At 40.4% G+C, this 24,572-nt stretch overlaps 2 protein-coding genes across 7 annotated transcripts; one reads left to right on the top strand and one right to left on the bottom strand.

Annotated features, from left to right (window-relative positions):
- Positions 1 to 128: 128 nt before the first annotated feature.
- LOC5501467 (transcription initiation factor TFIID subunit 12) lies at positions 129 to 15,375 on the bottom strand. Of its 6 annotated transcripts, XM_032369755.2 has the most exons (11): positions 15,234 to 15,375; positions 15,050 to 15,142; positions 14,869 to 14,931; positions 12,710 to 12,829; positions 12,163 to 12,505; positions 11,756 to 11,904; positions 7,961 to 8,198; positions 7,468 to 7,589; positions 3,277 to 3,391; positions 1,513 to 1,601; positions 129 to 312 (listed from the first exon to the last, which is right to left on the bottom strand). In XM_032369755.2, the coding sequence occupies exons 4-11, from the start codon at positions 12,728 to 12,730 to the stop codon at positions 277 to 279; spliced, it is 1,113 nt and encodes a 370-aa protein (XP_032225646.2). In that variant the 5' UTR covers positions 12,731 to 12,829; positions 14,869 to 14,931; positions 15,050 to 15,142; positions 15,234 to 15,375; the 3' UTR covers positions 129 to 276. The 6 variants fall into 6 exon arrangements, with proteins under 6 accessions (XP_032225646.2, XP_001622758.3, XP_032225642.2 ...); XM_001622708.3 differs by lacking the exon at positions 14,869 to 14,931; XM_032369751.2 differs by lacking the exon at positions 14,869 to 14,931 and having other exon boundaries at positions 7,964 to 8,198.
- Positions 15,376 to 15,457: 82 nt separating this feature from the next.
- On the top strand, positions 15,458 to 23,779 carry LOC5501462 (trafficking protein particle complex subunit 3). Its single transcript, XM_001622701.3, has 5 exons — positions 15,458 to 15,595; positions 17,671 to 17,768; positions 19,313 to 19,412; positions 21,115 to 21,297; positions 23,393 to 23,779. The coding sequence occupies exons 1-5, from the start codon at positions 15,554 to 15,556 to the stop codon at positions 23,510 to 23,512; spliced, it is 543 nt and encodes a 180-aa protein (XP_001622751.1). The 5' UTR covers positions 15,458 to 15,553; the 3' UTR covers positions 23,513 to 23,779.
- The last annotated feature ends 793 nt before the right edge of the window (positions 23,780 to 24,572 follow it).

Below are 24,572 nucleotides of genomic sequence, written 5' to 3'. Positions count from 1 at the left end.
AAAACAATAGATGGTTCTAAATTTCCACCAGGGAAATATAAAGAATTATTTTAATTTCCACCAGGGAAATAAATATAAGGCAGCTTCCTGATAAGCGCAAGAATAGACCGTGCCAATTGGCACGGGGCTTAGCTCGAAATACGTTTTTATTATACAAGATCTTTACAAACATCAACTCAAGCTCTAGATTACTGTACATATAGTGCATATCTCGACAGCTTCGTAGTTCCCCTCGGGTCATCCTGCAAAGCTCGCTACCCTTCTGGACACCTCGCTTTATTTCTTAAGAGACTTACGTATAAGGGCTAGTCTCTGTTGAATCAAAGAATATGGAAAGTCAGTTCTTATGTACACCATCACATCATAATAATCAGTCCGGTCATTTTTAGAATAATTCGTTTGAAATCTAAAGCGAAGGAGATTGTATGTAACCCCACGTCTTCGTTAGAGAACAAATGTTAATATGGCAATTCCTTTGCTGGACAGATCTCTTATATCAAGAGAGCATCAATCTTTGCTTGTTATGCCTAGTGCACACTAGTGACATAACGACATGGGCGCGCACACTCTGTTTAGCCGGACATAACGACGTGGACACAACGTGAAAAAACAAGTTTTTGTCTCTATATGTCGTTATATCGGGTTTATGTCAAAATGTCGAACCATTTATACTTGAACATACGAAGATAAGAGTGCGCGCGCCCATGTCATTATGCCGTTATGTAACTAGTGTACACTAGGCATTAATATTGATTGGTGGTTAACATCCATTTTCAGAAGTACAAACAGGACTCAGGGGGAGGTGTCTAGGCGCTTACTGCCTCAATTCATTCATTCATAACTTCCCTGTCTATGCCATATCTATGCCATATATCAATATTATTATATACATACTGAGAAATACTCAGTGAAAACATATTCAGTAAATTTTCGTTCGTTTACCGATCTCAGCAAATCAGAGGCGCGAACGCTGTTTTTTTTACCGTTAAGAAAAGTCGTTCGCGGTTCTGATTGGACGAAGTAATATTTTTCACTGCACTTGGATGGCTTCATCCCAACGCAACAACGAGTGCATAAAAATCATACAAGCATTTTCCATTTAGTTATTTATTTATCTCATAGATGTCGAGATTTTAGAGATTAGAAAGTGCACTACTTGTGTAACATCAGTCTCGGGCGTGACATTAGCGAGACAGATGCATTTCAGTGCAAGTTTCTATCTGTCGGCTTCAATTAAACAACACAAACCTCGGAGCCTCTGCAGCCAAGTCTAATAAAATTTCTCAGTATGTTTATAATAAATAAAATACAGCATGGAAAGTGCTTTGTACAGTTTTTTATAAACTCGTTGTTTTGTATAAAAAAACTCACTCGTTCGTTTTTTGATATTGCACAACTCGAGAATATAAACCATACGCGCGCACTTTCCATGTAGTATTCTCTATATATCAAATGCATTCATAATGTCTATGCCATAAATCCATAATATCAATACTATTACCCATTACTTACCTGCTTATGTGCCTCCGTAGAAGCAGCTTTTTTGTACGGCCGGAGTTCGTCTGCTCCAAATCCGGGTATCCACATGTTCCAGCAACGTTCTGATGAACACAAATTGTCAGGTACATACAAGTCAATTAGAATTTTCAGGGGGGGGGGGGGGGGTGGATGGGTAGACCTCACTCCTACTCCCACGAAAATAATACAACACAAAAAGCGAGGAGAACTCTACTATACACCTATTTAAAAAAAGTTTGCACTTTGGTTATCGCGGATGTGTGTCGTAACCCGACGGGCACCATGGGAGAAATTAACTGTGTTCCAAACAGTGCTAAAAATGCCCGCTTCGTAGTCCCAATATCTTAGGTAGCGGGTTATTTGGATAAGATTTTTTATAGGCTTTTCTATTGATGAAGTGTGGTTTTATTTTGGAGGGTCAAAGTGGACACTGTGGCGATATTCGCAAAATTTGGTAGCATCGATTCACAATTCGTACGGTAAAACGAGTTGGGAACTTTAGCTTTGTGCTGAAGTCAATCTTAGAATAACTTTGACTTTAGCTAACATAGCTAACATCATCTAAAGAAGCACAAGCTCTAAATTTGCTGTATCCTCAATCCATTACTACTTGAAGTTTACGTGGTATCTGTTATTTTAGTCATTTCGAGTTTACTTGCAAAATATTTTAATTGATTCTATCAAATTTTTGATTAGACAGATAGCTCTACAAAGACGAGAAGAATTGAGGGCTGATAACTGGGCAAACATCCTTATGTTTGACCCATATATGCTGATGTTTTGGACGAATCAAGTTTTGTTTTTAGTTTTTACTTACGACAAACAACACCTCGAGAATCGCGAATTTAGATACACTTAAATGGTTTCTCTCGTCAACACTAAAATAATCGATTTTTGTTGTTTTTCGTTATCGCTCAAAAAGGCTAACGAACAGTCAGTCGTTCTTTCGTTTAAAAACGTGGTTTAATATTATTTTCATCTTCTAGGACGAAACGAATCAAAAGAAATTACGCCACAGTTTCATCGGTCTTTCCAGTCTTCCCGGGGTCCCAGTATAAACCAATCTCCAAGTTTTTTTCCGCCAATAATCCGCTGTGTTGCGAAAGTAGAATTTTTTCCATTCACTAACATTTGTGTTAGTTTTTCACATCCATAAATCTATAGCTGTCAATCTTAGACTTTTTGTTAGCCGAAAGAACCTTGAGGCAAATGTTGACGGCTGCCATATCTTCAATTTACCGCCTGTCTAACTTAGATTCCGTGATACACCGCGGGTTTCGACACACATCCGCGATAACGAAAGTGCAACCTTTTTTGAAATAGGTGTAAAGGTATATATCTTTAACAGGTTTGGTGTTTCAAAGCGTATAACACTTGGAAAGCTTTAAGACCAAGAAAATATAAATTAGTGGCTATGCCAAATCTGTCCATATCATGAAGTACTGTTTCATAAAGTGAATCATGGAGTTTCCAAAGCCCAATCTCTTACTTTTGAACGGTTTTCAGTGGCTCGGGGCTTCAAACATTTACTGTAGCAATATTTCTCCCTAGCTGCAATAACTTTCTAGTAAGACCAGATCTTAGTAAGTCATGAAGAAGTGTCCTTGTGAAAAGTTGTAGTGTCATGTCTTTTATACAGTTGGACATATTTCAGTGGCCCAGGGCTTAGACCAATTAACATTATCACACATTACCACGCTAGTATCACCTTCTGAAAAGGACAGGTTAAGTAAGTCATAAATTAGGGTTGTTGTTTACCCAGGTGTAACTGCACATCCTTCACCTCCAGAGTATTGGATTTGCGGTGTTTAGCGATCTGGGCTGACGAGTTTACAACATTCTCAATGAAGTCATCAGCAACTTGCAGCAGGAGCTATGGGCACAGACACAGCGGGTCAGACAGACACATCACTTACATCTTCAACCTCGTAACCAAGATGTTCATGTGGATCAGACAGACAGACAGACAGATTGATGGTCAAACATTCCGACAGATGGACAGACACATCACTTACATCTTCAACATCATAACCATGCTGTTCATGTGGATCAGACAGACAGACAGACTGATGGTCAAACATACCGACAGATGGACAAACACATCACTTACATCTTCAACCTCATAACCAAGCTGTTCATGTGGATCAGACAGACAGACAGATTGATGGTCAAACATTGCAACAGATGGACAAACACATCACTTACATCTTCCACCTCATAACCAATCTGTTCATGTGGATCAGACAGACAGATTGATGCTCAAACATACCGACAGATGGACAAACACATCACTTACATCTTCCACCTCATAACCAATCTGTTCATGTGGATCAGACAGACAGATTGATGCTCAAACATACCGACAGATGGACAAACACATCACTTATATCTTCCACCTCATAACCAATCTGTTCATGTGGATCAGACAGACAGACAGACTGATGGTCAAACATACCGACAGATGGACAAACACATCACTTACATCTTCAACCTCATAACCAAGCTGTTCATGTGGATCAGACAGACAGACAGATTGATGGTCAAACATTGCAACAGATGGACAAACACATCACTTACATCTTCCACCTCATAACCAATCTGTTCATGTGGATCAGACAGACAGATTGATGCTCAAACATACCGACAGATGGACAAACACATCACTTACATCTTCCACCTCATAACCAATCTGTTCATGTGGATCAGACAGACAGATTGATGCTCAAACATACCGACAGATGGACAAACACATCACTTATATCTTCCACCTCATAACCAATCTGTTCATGTGGATCAGACAGACAGACTGATGGTCAAACATACCGACAGATGGACAAACACATCACTTACATCTTCCACCTCATAACCATGCTGTTCATGTGGATCAGACAGACAGACAGATTGATGGTCAAACATACCGACAGATGGACAAGCACATCACTTACATCTTCAACCTCATAACCAAGCTGTTCATGTGGATCAGACAGACAGACTGATGGTCAAACATACCGACAGATGGACAAACACATCACTTACATCTTCAACCTCATAACCAAGCTGTTCATGTGGATCAGACAGACAGATTGATGGTCAAACATACCGACAGATGGACAAGCACATCACTTACATCTTCAACCTCATAACCAATCTGTTCATGTGGATCAGACAGACAGACAGATTGATGGTCAAACATTCCGACAGATGGACAAGCACATCACTTACATCTTCAACCTCATAACCATGCTGTTCATGTGGATCAGACAGACAGACAGATTGATGGTCAAACATTCCGACAGATGGACAGACACATCACTTACATCTTCAACCTCATAACCATGCTGTTCATGTGGATCAGACAGACAGACAGATTGATGGTCAAACATACCGACAGATGGACAAGCACATCACTTACATCTTCCACCTCATAACCATGCTGTTCATGTGGATCAGACAGACAGACAGATTGATGGTCAAACATTCCGACAGATGGACAGACACATCACTTACATCTTCAACCTTATAACCATGCTGTTCATGTGGATCAGACAGACAGACAGATTGATGGTCAAACATTCCGACAGATGGACAAGCACATCACTTACATCTTCAACCTCATAACCAATCTGTTCATGTGGATCAGACAGACAGACAGACAGATTGATGGTCAAACATACCGACAGATGGACAAACACATCACTTACATCTTCAACCTCATAACCAATCTGTTCATGTGGATCAGACAGACAGATTGATGGTCAAACATACCGACAGATGGACAAACACATCACTTACATCTTCAACCTCATAACCAGTCTGTTCATGTGGATCAGACAGACAGACAGATTGATGGTCAAACATTCCGACAGATGGACAAGCACATCACTTACATCTTCAACCTCATAACCAAGCTGTTCATGTGGATCAGACAGACAGATTGATGGTCAAACATTCCGACAGATGGATAAGCACATCACTTACATCTTCAACCTCATAACCAAGCTGTTCATGTGGATCAGACAGACAGATTGATGGTCAAACATACCGACAGATGGACAAACACATCACTTACATCTTCAACCTCATAACCAAGCTGTTCATGTGGATCAGACAGACAGATTGATGGTCAAACATACCGACAGATGGACAAACACATCACTTACATCTTCAACCTCATAACCAATCTGTTCATGTGGATCAGACAGACAGATTGATGATCAAACATACCGACAGATGGACAAACACATCACTTACATCTTCAACATCATAACCAATCTGTTCATGTGGATCAGACAGACAGATTGATGGTCAAACATACCGACAGATGGACAAACACATCACTTACATCTTCCACCTCATAACCATGCTGTTCATGTGGATCAGACAGACAGACAGACAGACTGATGGTCAAACATACCGACAGATGGACAAACACATCACTTACATCTTCAACCTCATAACCAAGCTGTTCATGTGGATCAGACAGACAGACAGATTGATGGTCAAACATACCGACAGATGGACAAACACATCACTTACATCTTCCACCTCATAACCATGCTGTTCATGTGGATCAGACAAACACTGATGGTTAAACATACCGACAGATGGACAAACACATCACTTACATCTTCCACCTCATAACCATGCTGTTCATGTAGATCAGACAGACAGACAGACTGATGGTCAAACATACCGACAGATGGACAAACACATCACTTACATCTTCAACCTCATAACCAAGCTGTTCATGTGCATCAGACAGACAGACAGACTGATGGTCAAACATACCGACAGATGGACAGACAAATCACTTACATCTTCAACCTCATAACCAATCTGTTCATGTGGATCAGACAGACAGACAGATTGATGGTCAAACATTCCGACAGATGGACAAGCACATCACTTACATCTTCAACCTCATAACCAATCTGTTCATGTGGATCAGACAGACAGACAGATTGATGGTCAAACATTCCGACAGATGGACAAGCACATCACTTACATCTTCAACTTCATAACCAAGCTGTTCATGTGGATCAGACAGACAGATTGATGGTTAAACATACCGACAGATGGACAAACACATCACTTACATCTTCAACCTCATAACCAAGCTGTTCATGTGGATCAGACAGACAGACAGATTGATGGTCAAACATACCGACAGATGGACAAACACATCACTTACATCTTCAACCTCATAACCAATCTGTTCATGTGGATCAGACAGACAGATTGATGGTCAAACATACCGACAGATGGACAAACACATCACTTACATCTTCAACCTCATAACCAATCTGTTCATGTGGATCAGACAGACAGATTGATGGTCAAACATACCGACAAATGGACAAACACATCACTTACATCTTCAACATCATAACCAATCTGTTCGTGTGGATCAGACAGACAGATTGATGGTCAAACATACCGACAGATGGACAAACACATCACTTACATCTTCAACCTCATAACCAAGCTGTTCATGTGGATCAGACAGACAGATTGATGGTCAAACATACCGACAGATGGACAAACACATCACTTACATCTTCAACCTCATAACCATGCTGTTCATGTGGATCAGACAGACACTGATGGTCAAACATACCGACAGATGGACAAACACATCACTTACATCTTCAACCTCATAACCAAGCTGTTCATGTGGATCAGACAGACAGACAGACAGACAGACAGACTGATGGTCAAACATACCGACAGATGGACAAACACATCACTTACATCTTCAACCTCATAACCAAGCTGTTCATGTGGATCAGACAGACAGACAGACAGACAGACAGACAGACAGACAGACAGACAGACAGACAGACAGATTGATGGTCAAACATACCGACAGATGGACAGACACATCACTTACATCTTCAACCTCATAACCAAGTTGTTCATGTGGATCAGACAGACAGACACATCACTTACATCTTCCACTTCATCGTCCATTTGTTCACGTGGGTCAATCTCGTGGAGTAGCTCCTGAATGCGTCGTTTGGTCAGGACCTGTGTTGGCTGAGGGCTGGATGTATCCACGCGGGTCTGGAGTCCTGATGGATCACACCCAACATATTACATATGCCAAAAGTGGATACACAAGACAGATAATTAAGAGGGCTTTCATGGATCGACATGGATCGGATTTTGTACAGCCTCAAAGTGGAAACACAAATAAAGCAGTATACTTATGAGGGCTGGATGCATCCACATGGCTCTGGAGACCTGATGGGTCAAAGTGGAAACACAAATACAGATAGACATTTGAGAGGGCTATTTTTTTTTCCAGATGGCTCTGGAGTCATCATATGAACCATCTATAGCAAAAATTAAGGATTTGGACTCTAAAAATAAATGATCTCATACAGTAAATACAGTACTGGGATAGCAGGTCTTACATAATTTTCCATGGCTATAATACAACTACCTCCGTGTGTGACAAGTGACTTGGGGATGGACGAGACGCTGGGTGCGGGGGCAATATTAGGGATGGACCCTGAACCAGAGGGGGCTGCTGCTATGGGCTTGCTGGGTGCAAGCTGTCTCTGTTGTATCGGTAGAGACTGCACAAGGGTGGGTGTCTGAGTGGTGAGCTTTATCCCAGGAGGGAGTGCCCCTTGCGTCAGTTTGATGCCTGCTATGGATTGCCCTCCTGTGGTAACCTGCAATAACATAGGTTACTGGGTCGATAGACAACTCAGTCGTTGGGCAACAACAATAAGACGCCAGTTACAGTAACCGGATCCCTAATACTGTATCTTTTGTCATAAATACAGTTTTCCAATAAGTGAAAAGAAAGCACATTGGACAAAGGTTTGGATCTGTTTTCCACGGAAATCTGCTGGTGCTATTTTTGTTTCACGAAAAAACAATTGTTGTCTTATGCTTTGGAATGGTTGCTTACAGTGATGACTAAAACTATTGAAACATTCGACCGCGGTAACCTCGGTAAAGACCTTGTAACCGCAGTCACACCTCAACGGTCGACGCTCTAAGCTCAGCAAAACAGTCTAACAGCACCATGCGATATTTAAAAATTTTTCGCCAAAGGTGAAAATAATTTTGGAATGTATTGGATACTTACGTCTTTTGCTAAAGAAGAACTCCGCTCTTAGGGTAACCTGCTTAATATGGCAATAGCTTGTCTTTAGTCTTTCTATTCATAACAGTTATTCTACAGCTTGTCTGTAGTCTTTCTAGTCATAGCACTTAGTTATTCTACAGCTTGTCTGTAGTTTTCTAGTCATAACACTTAAATATTCTACAGCTTGTCTCTAGTCTTTCTAGTCATACTACCTAGTTATTCTACAGCTTGTCTGTAGTCTTTCTAGTCATACCACCTAGTTATTCTACAGCTTGTCTGTAGTCTTTCTAGTCACACCATGTGGTTATCCTACAGCTTGTCTGTAGTCTTTCTAGTCATACCACCTAGTTATTGTATAGCTTGTCTGTAGTCTTTCTAGTCCTACCACCTAGTTAGTCTACAGCTTGTCTGTAGTCTTTCTAGTCCTACCACCTAGTTATTCTACAGCTTGTCTGTAGTCTTTCTAGTCCTACCACCTAGTTATTCTACAGCTTGTCTGTAGTCTTTCTAGTCCTACCACCTAGTTATTGTATAGCTTGTCTGTAGTCTTTCTAGTCCTACCACTTAGTTATTCTACAGCTTGTCTGTAGTCTTTCTAGTCCTACCACCTAGTTAGTCTACAGCTTGTCTGGAGTCTTTCTAGTCATACCATGTGGTTATCCTACAGCTTGTCTGTAGTCTTTCTAGTCATACCACTTAGTTATTCTACAGCTTGTCTGTAGTCTCTCTAGTCAGACCACCTAGTTATTCTACAGCTTGTCTGGAGTCTTTCTAGTCCTACCACCTAGTTAGTCTACAGCTTGTCTGTAGTCTTTCTAGTCAGACCACCTAGTTAGTCTACGGCTTGTCTGTAGTATTTCTAGTCAGACCACCTAGTTAGTCTACGGCTTGTCTGTAGTATTTCTAGTCAGACCACCTAGTTAGTCTACGGCTTGTCTGTAGTATTTCTAGTCAGACCACCTAGTTATTCTACAGCTTGTCTGGAGTCTTTCTAGTCCTACCACCTAGTTAGTCTACGGCTTGTCTGTAGTATTTCTAGTCAGACCACCTAGTTATTCTACAGCTTGTCTGGAGTCTTTCTAGTCCTACCACCTAGTTAGTCTACAGCTTGTCTGTAGTCTTTCTAGTCAGACCACCTAGTTAGTCTACGGCTTGTCTGTAGTATTTCTAGTCAGACCACCTAGTTAGTCTACGGCTTGTCTGTAGTATTTCTAGTCAGACCACCTAGTTATTCTATAACTTGTCTGGAGTCTTTCTAGTCCTACCGCCTAGTTAGTCTACAGCTTGTCTGTAGTCTTTCTAGTCAGACCACCTAGTTAGTCTACAGCTTGTCTGGAGTCTTTCTAGTCATACCATGTGGTTATCCTACAGCTTGTCTGTAGTCTTTCTAGTCATACCACTTAGTTATTCTACAGCTTGTCTGTAGTCTTTCTAGTAGTACCACCTAGTTATTCTACAGCTTGTCTGGAGTCTTTCTAGTCCTACCACCTAGTTAGTCTACAGCTTGTCTGTAGTCTTTCTAGTCCTACCACCTAGTTATTCTACAGCTTGTCTGTAGTCTTTCTAGTCCTACCACCTAGTTATTCTACAGCTTGTCTGTAGTCTTTCTAGTCCTACCACCTAGTTATTGTATAGCTTGTCTGTAGTCTTTCTAGTCCTACCACTTAGTTATTCTACAGCTTGTCTGTAGTCTTTCTAGTCCTACCACCTAGTTAGTCTACAGCTTGTCTGGAGTCTTTCTAGTCATACCATGTGGTTATCCTACAGCTTGTCTGTAGTCTTTCTAGTCATTCCACTTAGTTATTCTACAGCTTGTCTGTAGTCTCTCTAGTCAGACCACCTAGTTATTCTACAGCTTGTCTGGAGTCTTTCTAGTCCTACCACCTAGTTAGTCTACAGCTTGTCTGTAGTCTTTCTAGTCAGACCACCTAGTTAGTCTACGGCTTGTCTGTAGTATTTCTAGTCAGACCACCTAGTTAGTCTACGGCTTGTCTGTAGTATTTCTAGTCAGACCACCTAGTTAGTCTACGGCTTGTCTGTAGTATTTCTAGTCAGACCACCTAGTTATTCTACAGCTTGTCTGGAGTCTTTCTAGTCCTACCACCTAGTTAGTCTACGGCTTGTCTGTAGTATTTCTAGTCAGACCACCTAGTTATTCTACAGCTTGTCTGGAGTCTTTCTAGTCCTACCACCTAGTTAGTCTACAGCTTGTCTGTAGTCTTTCTAGTCAGACCACCTAGTTAGTCTACGGCTTGTCTGTAGTATTTCTAGTCAGACCACCTAGTTAGTCTACGGCTTGTCTGTAGTATTTCTAGTCAGACCACCTAGTTATTCTATAACTTGTCTGGAGTCTTTCTAGTCCTACCACCTAGTTAGTCTACAGCTTGTCTGTAGTCTTTCTAGTCAGACCACCTAGTTAGTCTACAGCTTGTCTGGAGTCTTTCTAGTCATACCATGTGGTTATCCTACAGCTTGTCTGTAGTCTTTCTAGTTATACCACTTAGTTATTCTACAGCTTGTCTGTAGTCTTTCTAGTCCTACCACCTAGTTATTCTACAGCTTGTCTGGAGTCTTTCTAGTCCTACCACCTAGTTAGTCTACAGCTTGTCTGTAGTCTTTCTAGTCAGACCACCTAGTTAGTCTACGGCTTGTCTGTAGTATTTCTAGTCAGACCACCTAGTTAGTCTACAGCTTGTGTGTAGTATTTCTAGTCAGACCACCTAGTTATTCTACAGCTTGTCTGTAGTCTTTCTAGTCATACCACTTAGTTATTCTACAGCTTGTCTGTAGTCATCCTAGTCCTACCACCTAGTTATTCTACAGCTTGTCTGTAGCATTTCTAGTCAGACCACCTAGTTAGTCTACAGCTTGTCTGTAGTCTTTCTAGTCCTACCACCTAGTTATTCTACAGCTTGTCTGTAGTCTTTCTTGTCCTACCACCTAGTAATTCTACAGCTTGTCTGTAGTCTTTCTACTCAGACCACCTAGTTAGTCTACAGCTTGTCTGTAGTCTTTCTAGTCAGACCGCCTAGTTATTCTACAGCTTGTCTGGAGTCTTTCTAGTCATACCATGTGGTTATCCTACAGCTTGTCTGTAGTTTTTTTTTCTCTATGTAGTAATAATTTTGTGTTTACCAGTTGTGCGGTCGTGCTGGGTGAGCCGGCCAGAGTGCGCTGTGCGTGGATCAGGCTCTGTGCCGTCACAGCAGAGGGTACGATTGGTTGGCTTGCCATTGATGCCACAGTCACCATAGTAGGCTGAGCACTGACGGTTTGAGCGGTGACTATTGAGATGATTAAAAGGGGTCTATTAGTGAAATATGTCATGCAAAAAGCATGCAACATGCAGTTCATCTGTTGTGGAAACATCACAAATCATGCAGATTGCACTACTCAGTAAATTGCGTCATAGCATCAGTGCAAACTGTTAAACAGTTAAAACTGCAAATCACTATGGCAATTCAAACTATGGCAAATCAGGGAAAGGTTAATAAGAAAGGAAAGCCTGGAAGGGATGGCAGCTTTCGTGGTATAATACTTACTGTAGTGCTTTTTACCTGCACTGCCGGCTGGCTGTGCCTGTATTTGCATGTGTTGTATTTGCTGGGACGTTGTACCAGCTCCACCTACACTCCCTGGAACGGCGGCCCCTTGAGGGAGAAGTGTCACCGTTGTTGTTGCTGGTATGACGGTCATTTTCTGGCCGGTCCCAGTTGTTGTTGATGCAGGTGCAATTCGCTGCATGGGTGCTATTGTTTGCTGTGTGATGACCCCCTGTGATGTTGCCCCAGCAACCATTTGGGATACAGGGGTTGCCATGGTGATGTGGACTTGACTAGTGGTTGGGTTGGGCTGGTGGGAGATGACTTGCCTTATTTGGTTAGGCTAGAGGGAAAAAGCAAGTATAAATTACGGAACCATATCATACAGTATTTACTGAACCATTACCCAAGTTTCAAATTCCATGCTAGACATACAGACTAAGGAATCTTGAGAAGTAAAAATATCTAAAAATCAGAGAAAACTTTCACAAAATTGTAAAACTCATCCTTTAAGCTGTAGAAAGGAAATGTATTAAACTTGATTTACCCAGAGTTGCAGGGCTTGCATACTCACATCTTGCTGTCCGGTGAGCCTGGCATATATCAACTTGAGGGTTTCAAGTTCTTGAGTTTGCTCTGGCGAGTGATATGGGCCAGGGCCAATACTCTATAAAGAAAAAAAGGCAATAAAAAAAATATTTAAAGTTGAAAAACATGCTATATGGAAGTAAACTGCTTTGCAGCTGTTCAACCCCAGAGCAGCAAGTAAAAACTGGATATTTGGCTTTGAACAAGATATGATGGTTTATTTATTTGCCAAATGTGTATAATTTGTTCTTTGTTATGTAATGTTGCTGTATGCTCTGGTCATGAATCAAATAGAACTTTTTTGTACTTTATTTGGAAAATTAATTATTAGTCAAACTGGTTTGAGTTGTTATACAGAAGATATTGAGGTTTTTCTTAGTCTAAATTTCACACACACATGCAAATGTGTAACAAAAGAAGTGAGTTAAGTTACATAAGGTAAAGACACCTATTCTCGACCACGCGAAAATGATGTCAAATATTTGGAAAACTACGAAGAACAAGCCGAAATTGACACATCGAGTCAAAAAAAAAACAAAGTAGGTGTAGGCGAAACAAGCTTTCGATAGCTTTTTACAAATGTTTTTTATTTTGCATAGCTCATAGAATTTTAATTTTATGCACCGTAAAATAACGTCTGAAAAATTGTGTTTAGATGCACTACGCGAGGAAGAAAAAATGCCGTAAAAATTTCCAACATTTACAGATCGTGATGAAAAACGCTCAGCAAATCCGCCATTCTGTTGTTGGTGTCCCAGGGTGCTTTCTGGCCTTTGATTTAGCCTCGGTTTCATGCTAGCTTTCATTATTTGAGCCTCAGTCACAGCACCACTCTAACGATTCAAAACAAATATGAGTGATTGCAAGTTTTGCCATGCAGCGTGACACACGCGCATAATGTCAGTTTTGAATTGCTTGGTGCTGAGCCAAATGAGGCTCAAATTAGAATCAAATGGACATTTTGCAAACTACATTTGTCAGAGATCATTGTCTGTGGTATTTTAGCTAAAATGAAACAAATTTTCTATGCTTTTTTTCCAAACCAACTAAAATTGGTTCCGAGCGGACGAGAATAGGTTCAACTGGACAAGAATAGGTTCGGCAAAGGGTTAGTGTTTACTATGATTTTTCTCTGTAAAAAAAAACTTGGGAGAATAGCCGAAGTTTACACAATTATTCTAACTCAGAAGAAGCTCAACAACTTTGACTTGAAATTTTCGCCGGAAATACATTTCAAGGATAAAGTGGTTGAGAATAGGTGCCAATACTTTAAGGTACTTGCAACTATTTTCAGCCACTTTAGGTTTACACTAAAATATCTCGCAAACAAAAAGAATTTATTCCCCATAATTTGAAACGAAGATTCTTGACATGAGTATTCTACAAAAATATTCTCAATTTACAGGTTTGTTTAGAGAGGAAACGATAATTTGTAGAGAGTGTTTGACTTTCCTATTATCGGCCACCCTTTTCTATTATCGGCCAGGCACGTCCCATTATCTGCCACTCGCTATTTTCAGGAAAATAGCACAGAAAATGTGATTGATTTTAGCTAAAATACCATAGACAGTTATCCCTGATAAATGTAGTTTGCAAAATTGTTTTTCAATTCTAATTTAAGCTTCATTTGGCTCCGTACTAAGCGACTGAAAACTGACATTACCTGTGTGTGTCACACTGAACGTAAAAACTCGCAATCTCTCAAATTTGTTTTGAATCGTTTGAGTGGCAGATAATAGGACATGTGACAGAGGCTCAAACAATGAAAGATCACATGAAACCGCTGCTGAAACAAAGATCAGGAAGCACCCTGGGACATCAACAACAGAATGGCGGATTCGCTGAGCGATTTTCATCGCGATCGGTAAATGTTGGAGATTTTTACGGACTTTTCGCCTCGCGTTTTCAACTCAAAGACAATTTTTCATCCGTTTTTTTAACGGTGCGTATGAATAATTTCTCCTAGCTAAGCGAAATAATAAACAATCGTGAAAAGCTTTGGAAAACAAGTTTCATGGACGTTGTTTCTTCGAATCGATGTGTCATTTTCGGCTTGTTCTTGGTAGTTTATAAAATATGAGATATTATTTTCAGGTGGCCGATCATAGGCACGAGTACCTTCTGATTGTAAGCCTGGAGTAGCGTGGAGTATTATTTCTTCTGCTCTACTACATGTTGGAGCTAAATGGACAAAATAGACTAGAAGTAGACTGTCTTATTCAGAGATCCAAATAGGCTGAAAAGAAAAATTCGGCCGCTTCGAACAATAAAAGGACAGAACAAATAATTCTGCGCTAACCTGTATTCGCTTCTGCACTTCTTGAATCATTTCTACCGTCTTTCGCTGTGCCATGCCCGCTCCACTCACCACAGTTACGTTCGGTTGCTGGGACTTTAAAGATAAACCAAACAATAATGAAATACTTTATATTTTTCTTTGATACGCACTGAGTTTGTGACGAGAAAAGAAACTCGCAACTTACCGCCATATTGGAAGCGGGGGCCAGGCCGCTCAGCTGTTGGCGTGGTCGCATAGTCTTTATGAAAAAGTTGTTTGAAAATACAAAAAGGCAGAGAAAGGATCATTTCAAATAGTCTTCTATAAAACAACACAATGAAGATAACTTTAAAGGTCTGGATCTTTTTGAGAAGATCTTTTTCTTCCCAGAAATATTAAATATGTTCTCTAATTCGCGTTGCGCGGTAGCTAAGCTAGCAAGGCCTGGTTTCCTTCCCGTCGCCATCTTGTTTTGATCAAAAGGACGAAAGAAGCGAAAGAAAAGAGATAGAATAAAACGCTTTGATGTCGCGCCAGTCATCTGTGCGAACAGATGCCAAAAAAGTTGTAAGTACCTGTTTTGAATCCTCCCTGGATTTGGTGCAAGTGGCATTCTTATGCCTTCTAACCGAATTCAATAATTTCATGGTTTTCTTTGACCTTTTTTCGTGGTGTGTAGAGTAGTAGTACTCGAATAGTTTTATTGACAAAATCAGGTAGATAATTGATAAATTAAGCCCTTCAGTAGACCTGTATATTAAGGGCTGGGGTAAAGCCCTTCAGTAGACCTGTATATTAAGGGCTGGGGTGATGCCCTATTTAGGCTGTGTTGCATTTGTCCCATCGGGTATTTTTACAGAAAGCTTTGTACAGAAGTTTCCCGGCCCTACCAATCAATAGAAATTGCTCATCGGAAACTTATCAAATTAATCAATATTAATCGTTATTAATCAGTTGATAATTATTGATTGATATTGGAAATCAATAATAATCGATACTCACAGCCCAAGAGTACACAATCATATTGATTATATAATAGGGGGTACCGGGAATGGTTTCCACTTTGAAATGATAAGGCAAAGAGAAGCTGCAATTCAACAATTTTTCTTACGTGCCATTTTGGATCTCTCCACAGAGACCCAAAAAATATTTCTAACTCAAAGCCAAAAGCATCATTGACGTCCATAACTTTGTGGTTTTCAAACAAATCACAATTATGAAGCACTATGTTGACAGGATATCACTTTTTGAAGACTTTTGTTTGCCTCTTGCACAACATGAAAGAAGCCATCAAGCATGAACATTTTGTAAACAATCATTTCAAAGAGATTTTATAACTACCACAATAATATTGATTAAATACTTAAATATTAGATTGAACTATAGAACAAAAACTGATTCTAAACCACTTTCAACTTCCATTTGTTGTTAGATTCATGTCTGATATCCTGTCTGTCCATGTTTTCTTCGTATGTAAATATGAATTTACTTGATACAACAAAACAAATCTCAAGCTTAGCCAATCCTACATTAAAATAGTATGGAACCCACCACCAAAAATACCACCAAGACTGGGCCGATAAAGCAAGGATCATGATTTTCAATGCCCATACAAACATGTTGGGAAAACTTTGATTGCATTTGACTTGAATGTCAACGTGCGAACTTGCATGAATTTTCACCAAACACTCTGAACACAGGGCCCCCAATAAGGCAGAGAAAAGTAAAGAAAATATTTTGAGTGTAGTTTTTTTGGCATATAAAATTTCTCATAGAATAAAATGAAATAATGTATAATGCACTAGTCAATTGAAAACCCCACCCCCAGTCAAATGCCCCTACCCCTTGGGATTAAAACTATAGGCAACTACCTGACAACAAGTCATCTGAAATAAGCCTATATCTTTCAAAGCCAGTACTTTTAAGCAAATTTGTACTAATAACTATGCAGATAACAGTTAACAAAAAATGGAAAAATAACTTATCTTCATCTGGCCATGGAGCTTGCCACACGCTGATACATGAAATTGCTTGCTATAAAAGAGAAAGAGTATCAAACCAGAAACTGACATGACTTTTATCAAAGTATACATTAGTGATGTTGTTCAATTGTCCTCAAGCCCCCAAGTCTTAGAGTAAAAAAAACCTGTCAATTTCTCAACCCCTCAGGACATATTCCCCTTCAAAACTCCTCTAGACCCCCATGTTAACCCCACACTTCCCCGGGACCATGGGGGTGGGGGTTTCAAATGACTAGTGCATAATGAAACTTGACATATTGAAAACACAGAGGTATTTGTAAATATTCACCCCTTGAAAGATCATGTGATCGATCAGGTAGTATGTAGACGTTTGCTGCATTTGATTTGTAATAAATATCAGTAGCAATCCTGTTATATTAGTTTATTTCCAATATGATAAAAGATCCTATTCTTCAAGTTTTGGCAAACATGGGGGGATACACTTTTTAAATCAAATTTTTATGACTATGATGTAACCATTTTTTTTTTCAGATCAGATAACGGCTCTAATGTCTTTTTTGAATTATAAATGTGAATGTTTCACTGGTACCCACTAGTTCTTTCTACTTTTATACTGTATGTTTTGTTAGAAGCCCACCCTTGCTTTGTTTTATGTTTTAGAGCACAGAGCTTTTTACCTTGACTTATGGAGCTCTTGTGGCACAACTCGTGAAGGATTATGAAAGTCCAGAGGAGGTTAATAAACAACTTAATAAGATGTAAGTAATGAAAATAAAGCTAATACGGCATTAGGCGATCTTGATGCAACCTTAAACCATGGCTAAACCCATGTCTGCTTGTTTGTATTTGCTTGTTTGTTTGGTTATAGTTGCTTCCTTGTGTTTGCTTGTTTGTGTTTGCTTGTTTGCACCACGATTCTTCCAGGAGAAAAAAACAAAACACATATCTGAACAAGAACTTGCAGCCTTAATAGATTAGAGGTAGTTGGTGTTTTAAGATCATGATTGAAAGATCCAGGGAGGGTCCCCTTAGACACAATAAATGAGCCCTTTAGAGGGTCCCCCTCAGACACAAGGAATGAGCCCTTTAGAGGGCCCCCCTTAGACACAAGGAATGAGCCCTTTAGAGGGTCCCCCTTAGACACAAGGAATGAGCCCTTTAGAGGGTCCCCCTCAGACACAAGGAATGAGCCCTTTGGAGGGTCCCCCTTAGACACAAGGAATGAGTCCTTTAGAGGATCCCCCTTAGACACTGGGAATGAGCCTTTTAGAGGGTCCCCCTCAGACACAAGGAACAAGCCCTATAGAGGGTCCCCCTTAGACACAAGGAATGGGCCCTTTAGAGGGTCCCCCTCAGACACAAGGAATGAGCCCTTTAGAGGGTCCCCCTTAGACACAAGGAATGAGCCCTTTAGAGGGTCCCCCTAGACACAAGGAATGAGCCCTTTAGAGGGTCCCCCTTAGACACAAGGAATGAGCCCTTTAGAGGGTCCCCCTTAGACACAAGGAACAAGCCCTATAGAGGGTCCCCCTTAGACACAAGGAATGAGCCCTTTAGAGGGTCCCCGTTAGACACAAGGAATGAGCCCTTTAGAGGGTCCCCCTTAGACACAAGGAACAAGCCCTTTAGAGGGTCCCCCTTAGACACAAGGAATGAGCCCTTTAGAGGGTCCCCCTTAGACACAAGGAATGAGCCCTTTAGAGGGTCCCCCTTAGACACAAGGAATGAGCCCTTTAGAGGGTCCCCCTTAGACACAAGGAATGAGCCCTTTAGAGGGTCCCCCTTAGACACAAGAAATGAGTCCTTTAGAGGGTCCCCCTTAGACACAAGGAATGAGCCCTTTAGAGGGTCCCTCTTAGACACAAGGAATGAGCCCTTTAGAGGGTCCCCCTTAGACACAAGGAATGAGCCCTTTAGAGGGTCCCCCTTAGACACAAGGAATGAGCCCTTTAGAGGGTCCCCCTTAGACACAAGGAATGAGCCCTTTAGAGGGTCCCCCTTAGACACAAGAAATGAGTCCTTTAGAGGGTCCCCCTTAGACACAAGGAATGAGCCCTTTAGGGGGTCCCCCTTAGACACAAGGAATGAGCCCTTTAGAGCGCTCAACTCCTCTTGTTTAGGACAAGACATCTTAGCATCATAGTACCCTGTACTTCAACGCAAATAATATGGTGCACTTGATTTGTGGAGAAGTTGCTTCCCAGAACTGACAAAATTCATGTGTAACCGTGTTTTCAGTAGATATAACTTAAAAATTTTGAATTCTTAATCTCTAAATGGATGTACTTTATTCCAATTACAGGGGCTATAATATAGGAGTCAGACTGATTGAAGATTTCTTGGCAAGATCAAATGTTGGTCGATGCCATGACTTTCGAGAAACAGCAGATGTTATCGCAAAGGTAAAAACTCAGGATATCATAAAAAACAAGTCTTTCACAACTTCAATACTAGTGACATAAGGAACTCGCCATGTGAAACTCTGGTCAAAAGCCAAAAAAAAAACTGCTTTACATACTTTCCCAGGCATATCTACATACATTAAAAGATGTTAATATATAGATTTAGGCATTGCCTAAAAGTGGAGCTCCAAACGACTAAATCTTTGCTCATTTTTGCTTAATAAATTAAAAAAAAATATTAAATGTATTATTATGTTTCTGTTTTTGACGACGTCAGGGTACCGCAGTTTTACTTATATGACATTGATTTCATGCGACCAACTTGTTATACCCCCTTCCCCCGCCCCACCCTTAACATCTACATGACACACAAGTTTAGTTGTCATATGATGTCTCGGTGTCAGGGTAGTTTTACTTTTTAATGACGTCATCAAGGACGTCACGTGACCATCTCATAGCCCCCACTTGAAACATACATGACACCTACCAAGTTTGGTTGTCGTACGATGTTTCCTTCATGAAGTTTACTTTTTTATTTCGATGAAGTCGATGACGCATATTTTTGCTTCTAGTGACGTCATTGATGACGTCACAATCACGTGACCATATTGGTGAACCCCCTTGACACCTTCATGACACCAAGATTGGTTGCATGGTTGTCATGATGTTTCGTTTATGAGATATGAATATAGATATGACATCGGAATAGTTTTGCTTAAAGTTTGGTTGCCATACGATGTTTTCTTCGTGAAATATAAATATTCTTTATTTTGATGACGTCAGCTTCTAGTGATGTCATCGATGACGTCAGATATGGATATTTTTGTTCTTAATGAAATCGGAATAGTTTTGCTTTTAGTGACGTCATCGTTGACGTCACAAATTACGTGACCATGTTCTTGCGCCCCTCTTGACACAAACAGGACACCTGCCAAGTTTGGTTGTGAAACAATGTTTTCAAGAGATATGAATGTTTTTGCTTTTAATCACGTTTTTTGGTCCCCCCCCCCTTTACACCTACATGACACCTACCGAGTTTGGTTGCCATACGATGTTTCCTTCGTGAAACATAAATATTTTTTTTATTTTGATGAAGTCAGCATATTTTTGCTTTTAGAGCTTCAGTTTTGCACCCCCCTTGTCACATACATGACACCTGCCAAGTTTGGTTGTCATACGATGTTTTTTTTGGGACGAACGGATATCGCGTCACGAAAACTCGAGTCGATGGTTTACCAATATTTGCCACCATATTGTGGCAGCTCCGCTATAATAGTACAAATGACATTTCTAAGACAAACCCTTCTGAAAGTATTGGTTTATTCCCAACGTCCATGATTTATTGCTGTGGGTTCCACATTTTCTTGACATATTTTGTTCACATTTATTCCCATTCCTTCATCTCTTGACTCCCGGTTTGCCGAGGGTATAACAGAATGACGAGGATGTGTAGGTATAACCTATGCAAAAAGTTTGGCAATTCTTTTAGTAGAAAGACCTTTTAACTTAGTTTAGAGAAAACTGGTTAATGTATCCCTGTTTTCCACAGCACCATTATAAGGGTTGTGAAAACTGGTTAATATATCCCTGTTTTCCACAGCACAACTAAAAGTGTTGTAAAAACTGGTTAATCCATCCCTGTTTTCCACAGCACTATTATAAGAGTTGTTAAAACTGGTTAATCCATCCCTGTTCTCCACAGCTTGGTTTTAAGATGTTTCTGGGGATCACGCCAGTGGTAGCAAACTGGAGTGCAGGGTCTGACGAATTCTCTCTCATTCTGGAGAACAACCCACTTGCAGACTTCGTGGAGCTATCACAGGGGCACGAGGGCCTTCTGTACTCCAATATACTGTGTGGGGTACTGAGGGGAGCGCTAGAGATGGTGAGCAAAGCTTTAGTCTCCCTTGAAGCCGTTGTGGGCTTGTCACGCTAAGCAGTTCTTGAGCTCCAGTTACTCTATATCAAGCCCAGTGTGACTGCGAGGAAGACTATGAACAGCTAGACCCTGCCATAGCCTTAAAACTCGTAGCTAAACATGGCTGTTTACATTAGGGGCTGTGAATCCCTCGTCTTCTCAGATAAGGACGTTAAACCGGAGGTCCTGTCTCTCACTGCACCTGTATTGGGGAACGTAAAAAATCCTTTTTGGACGCTGTCTCGTGGTACCATTTTCAGTGACGGTACTTACACACTCCACTCATGATGATATAGTGGGAAGAGAAGTCTATATTATATATACCTAAAAGCCTATAAGCAGTCTATATTATAATGAACCTATTTCGCAAAAAAAAGTTAGTGCAAACAACAAATCACGATTGACATATGGCAGCAGTTCAAAAAAAAAAAAAAAACATAACTAAAACATAGGACTATCCATTAAATATAATAAAGCGACAATGTCACCAGTTTACTCCCGGTCGTTTACATAGCAATCTCCGATCCCCGAAAAACGCGAAAAATATTTCAAAATTGTGAAAGCAGTGTGTCGGTAGAAGGTTACTACGAGGATGTTACTGACAAGTTAGAGCGGATGGCCTATTAAATAGCGCGGATTCTAATAGATTCTCTTGTCGAAAGAACACTGGTGCAATTGCTGCTTTAATGTACAACTAACATACACCTTTTCCAAAAAACGTTGTCAGTGCAAATGGCAAATGGCCATTGACAAATGGCAGCTCTAAGACCGAAAGGGCCCATGGATCCCAAAATATTTGTTCCAAATTCAGAAAATATATAAATAAAACATACGGCTATCCATTTAAGTCTTTCATTGCCATAACGCCCTGAGACGCCTGTAAAATATAGGCCCAACTCCAAAACGTCAAAAATGCAAACTAAACATCACCAGACCCGGATACTCATAGATTCATCCAAGGCATAGACGACCTTTAAAAGCGCATCTAAGCAATGTAATAGAATTGACTCTTTTGTCAAAATATCAACCTTAATGTCTGACCAATTCGTAAACAAATGCTTAAACTTAGAAACATTTCTTACGAAAAAAGACACAAAATTCCGAACTACAAATACAGACAAGCAAACACAGATCAAGTCACCAATAGATACCTTTATTGCGCTCCGTCAGGTCCCATTTTACAGCAATCAGTCACAATAATCAATGCTTGAACCTCCATTAGAAGCGAGTCACCATGTTTAGCCTATTTTGCATGCCTGCACAGCATCATGGGAGTCTTGAAAACACCTTGACAGACAGGCGGGCAATCTCCTCCCCCAGAATCATAACAGTTTTTTTTTATAAGTCTCTTTGCCCCGAAGCCAAACAAAACATTTCCAGGTCCAAGGAACCCAGAATAAGCCTGAAAACAATTTTTGAATAAGGTTGGGTAGCAAAGATGGCCCACATTGGAGAGTATGAGGCCATTCACCAGAAAATTCCTTTCTCATTTGGTGAAGCCCAGACAAGGAATTATCCCATTGAATCAACCTCAGCGTGCAAACATCCATAAGCACAGCATTAATTATGCCCTAATAGACTTTATGATGTCCTAAGGCACTCTCCAGATGTGAAAAAGCTGTAATTTTTAAGCAAATTACCAGCAAAACTGTTGTAAGCAACAGGCTGTAGCAGTGCCGTCGCTAGAAAGAAAAGGCACCGCAGTGCATTGTTGGAAACTTTAAGGCATACCGTCTTGTGTCAGCGGTAGCTTAGCTTAACTGGTAGTGTTGGACTTGAAATAGGGGGGGGAGGTTTCTGTTTTCAGTCTGTTTTTCTTACAATGTTGCTCAAAAGTATCCAGGAGTTAAAGGGTTAATAAAATTAATATATGGTTCTGACATCGCTTGAGTTTATTTATCACCTTTATTTTTACAAATAATTGCTACCCATAAACACCTTTCGGTCGTAGAACTGCCATTTGGCAATTGCCTTTATTAAAATAGGTGTATTTGATATACAACCTTTTTTGAAATAGGTCTATACTGATTATTGATATGCATCGAATGTTGATTTGCGTCAGGTCCAGATGGAGGTTGACGTGTGGTTCGTACAAGACGCCCTAAGAGGTGATGAGACTACAGAGATACGCGTCAAATTCATCAAGAAACTAGAAGATGCCTTACCCGCGGGCGAGGACTAGTGACAAGGAATTACCACAGGTAGCCCAGGCTTTCGGAAAGTGAAGATAAACTAACTGAGATTCTGTTGGACGAAGCTGTTGTTGCTCAATTCTACAACAAATTGCCACTGATTTCAGATATTCAGTTGTGGTATAAATTCTTACATTTGCCTCTTTAAAAGGATCCAACTCCGTTAGTAAGTTCTTGTCATACTCACCGTGATCCTGGGCTGCATGTTGGATTACAAGTGTAAATAATGAGTCAGAAAAAAAAAAACAGCCATCGAAGCTGCTGCATTTCCTCTTGGATTAACCATTTTAACACCCTTCCATTATTTTTACACTATCATTTTACATTATCATTTTGACACCCTACCATTTTACCATTCCATTTTAACACACTACCATTTTACACAACCATTTTAACACCATACCATTTTAAACTACCTTTTTGACACCCTACTATTTTAAACTACCATTTAAACACCCTACCATATTACACTACCATTTAACACTTATTTTGAAACCCTATAATTTTACACTACCAATTTGACACCCTACCATTTTTTGCAGCTTGCCATTTTGACACCCTACCATTTTAACACCCTACCATTTTACACTCATTTTGGCACCCTATCATTTTGAGACCCTCCCATTTTGACACCCTACCATTTTGAGACCCTACCATTTTGACACCCTGCCATTATGATACCCTACCATTTTGGCACCCTACTATTTTGATACCCTACCATTTTGATTCTTTATCTACGTAGTTTATGTCTGGCATAAAACATCTGTTCTAAAACTTGCCACGACATTCTGCAGCTCTTCATTGCTTTGTCATGGTGAGCTTTCCCCTGCGCATTCAACCTCGAGTTTATCTAGCGCATCCTGGCAATGATTTACCGCTGACTTCCTTGCATCGCGGACTCTCTGATCGCCAAGAGCCTCGATTTGATCCAAATCCAGCATGCATCTCGTCAGCATTTCCTCTAGACGGCAGTATTCGTTAGAATTCTTTCCACTTCCTGACTTGGACAAGCCTTCCACTTCGCCTTGAAGACTTTCAACTATCTTCTCT

This window comes from Nematostella vectensis, chromosome 14, assembly GCF_932526225.1.
Source record: "Nematostella vectensis chromosome 14, jaNemVect1.1, whole genome shotgun sequence".
In the NCBI taxonomy this organism is placed as follows: Eukaryota; Metazoa; Cnidaria; class Anthozoa; order Actiniaria; family Edwardsiidae; genus Nematostella; species Nematostella vectensis.
The sequence above is the reverse complement of the archived record's forward strand: the minus strand, read 5'-3'. Positions and strand labels throughout refer to the sequence as shown.